The following is a 2,949-nucleotide window of genomic DNA, read 5'->3' as shown; positions in this document are numbered from 1 at the left end:
CCGACCCATAGCGACCCTGTACAGGGTTTCCGAGGGTGTAAATCTTTACGGGAGTAGAAAGCCTCATCTTTCTCCCGCGGAGCAGCTGGTAGTTTCCAACCGCTGACCTTAGGTTCGCAGCCCGATTTGTAACCACTACGCTACCAGAGCTCCTTAACTATACTATATAGAGCTAACTATATATTAGTATATATAGCATGTTAATATATTTATGCTGTTGTTAAGTGCTGTTGAGTCAGTTCTGAATCATAGTAACCCTGTAGAGGGTTTTCAAGGAGCGTCTGGTGTGTTTGAACCACTGACCTTGGGATGACCTTGGGATTCAAAGTGACTGCTGATGTTCCACTGCTTTATCCCACAGTGTCACATGATACTATTTTATAATGAAAAGATTAATTGTTCCAGAAATGGTTTGAAGTAACTGTTCAGCAATTAGAAAGCTGAATGCTTGGCACTTTATATTCAAATGAATCCCAAAAGTCTCAAAAGTTAATATATAAAGAAAAGGAGAAGATGATTTATAAAAGTATTATTATAATGGAACAATTTCAAGTTTATTACATTGTGTCTCTGTAGGGTAAGCACTGAACCTCAAGGTTGGCTTGAACTGCAAGGTTGGTGGTTCAAGCTCACCAGCTACTCCTTAGAAACCCTGTACAGGATTGCTATGAGTCAGAACCAACTCGACAGCACTTAATAACAACAAAACATCAAACCCAAAACCATAAAAGAAAAAGTAGCTAAGTTGATTCCACCAAAGTTTTTACTACTAACCCCCTTAATGAAGTATTGATTTAAATTTAAGAGAATCTTAAACTCAGTAAGATCATGTGTTAGATTTCTAGAGTTTTTTTTCAGGAAGACTGGTTATTACACAGGCAAAATAATGATTCTTCTTTCTGTTTTGCAGTTTCACTATTAAAGGATCTAAAACATGCAAATATAGTTACGTTACATGACATTGTTCACACAGATAAATCTTTGACTCTGGTCTTTGAATATCTGGTAAGCATTTAATTAAAAAAAATCAGTATTTAACTTTGTATTAAAAGTTATAGCAAGATATTAGACTTAACAGTCCAGAGACATTATTGTTTAGTTGTTTGTATATCATTAAATTTTTGATCTGGTGTTTCCAATATCTTTCCTTGAAAAACAATTTACCTTTTAAAACTAAATACTATTAATTGAGTCTGCCTTGCATTCTGAAAATTACGTATCACATGATGAAGTGCTATTATTTATTTGTTTGGTTTGTTTTTTTGTTCAGGACAAAGACCTAAAACAATACATGGATGACTGTGGAAACATCATGAGTATGCACAATGTAAAGGTATGTTTTAGTGCATTTTATTTAAAATTTAGATAAACACCACATAGTGAAATATACTGGCACCAGCACCATTCTATTTTAGATGATCTGTTTGGCATTTTAAATATGTTATTGCCCTCAGAACATATTTACTCAAGCACTCTGTGACCTACAGTGTAGCATTTCTTAAGAACTTTTTGTAGATTTACTTTACATTGCATGTCTTTTATAAATGACTTTTGACATTGCCTTTCACATCATACCACTGATTCTCTTTGGAACAGAACACATTTACAGGTATATTCTGCTTTAAAAAGCAAATCTATGATGTCAAATTCAAATATTTAAAATAAATACAAATGATGAGTTCTTCAAAAGACCTATTTTAAATGGCAAATTGCCCTGATATATTTAAGAGGTTAATTAATCAAAATAATGAAAACCAATGTTTCATGGAATCCTAGTGTGGTGTGTTCAGCCCTGGACTGCTAACCACAAGGTCGGTGGTTCAAACCCACCAACTGTTTCTCAGAAACACTACAGGGTTGCTATGACTTGGCACCAACTCAGTGGGACTTAACAACATCAATCTAATGATTGTAGTTCCGGTGTGACACTGTAGCATCAGCTCTAGACAACTAACCCAACTAACCCACAAGGTCAGTGGTTCAAACCCACCAGCCTATACAGGGTTGCTGTGAGTCAGAACTGGCTCAAAGGCATTTAGCAACCACAACGATCTAATGAATAAAGGCAGCAGAAAAGTGTGGTATAATAATAGTGCCAGATGGGAAACCTCAATTAAAGTAATTAACTGAGTAAAAGCAGTTGGTTTCTTATAGTAAGTAGTTCTCGTTGGTTTGACTGGTTTACTGTAAATTTAGCAAAGATTTATTCCTGAAAACTTAGTTAGCGGTTTGTAAGAACCTATTCTGGAGATATGTTTGAGATATTTTCAATTCTACAGTTAATAACTTTAAATGTATATAACCCAAACCCATTACCATTGAGCCAAGCCAACTCATAGTGACTGTAAGGACAGAGCAGAAATGCCCTATGGTGTTTTCAAGGTGTAAATCCTTACAGAAGCAGCGTATTTCATCTGCCAACCGCAGAGTGGCTGGTAGGTTTAAACTGCCAGTCTGTCAGTTAGCAGCTGAGCACTTTAAGCACTGTGCTACCAGGACTTCCTTAAACATATATTAATTTACTAAATTAAAGCATGCTGTATGAAGCAAATTAACATAGATATATTTAATGCTCAAATAAGCACTTTTAGTTGGTGTTAGAATCTTCACTTAAAAGTGAACAACCAACGCTATAAGACATAAACTTTTTATCATCACCTACCTCTGACTCCTGGCATGGAACTGTAGGATTAGTGCTATAATGTGAACCACAACGTCAGCAGTTCAAACCCACTAGTCACTTTATGGAAACCGTTTACAGGGTCACTAGGAGTTGGAAACAACTCAATTGCACTTACCAATAGCAATTCCTCTGTCTGGGCTTTATTCACAGTATCATGCTTCTGTTCCATGTAAGAAGAGACCAAGCATATTTTTGTAATACCAAATAATATAAGGAAAAAGACACACATAATACTAATGCCAAAGAGAAATACCAAATGCACTAAA

General features: G+C 35.5%; 1 protein-coding gene across 2 annotated transcripts in view; it reads left to right on the top strand.

The window, feature by feature from the left end:
• Positions 1 to 2,949, top strand: part of CDK17 (cyclin-dependent kinase 17) — a 111,714-nt gene that overhangs the window by 90,698 nt on the left and 18,067 nt on the right. For both annotated transcript variants that reach the window (XM_006871805.1, XM_006871804.1), the window contains 2 exons: positions 911 to 1,005; positions 1,271 to 1,333. In XM_006871805.1, the coding sequence (XP_006871867.1) occupies positions 911 to 1,005; positions 1,271 to 1,333 (158 nt within the window). The remainder of the gene's footprint in view (positions 1 to 910; positions 1,006 to 1,270; positions 1,334 to 2,949) is intronic.

Source organism: Chrysochloris asiatica, unplaced genomic scaffold (assembly GCF_000296735.1).
Source record: "Chrysochloris asiatica unplaced genomic scaffold, ChrAsi1.0 scaffold00174, whole genome shotgun sequence".
NCBI lineage: Eukaryota > Metazoa > Chordata > Mammalia > Afrosoricida > Chrysochloridae > Chrysochloris > Chrysochloris asiatica.
The sequence above is the reverse complement of the archived record's forward strand: the minus strand, read 5'-3'. Positions and strand labels throughout refer to the sequence as shown.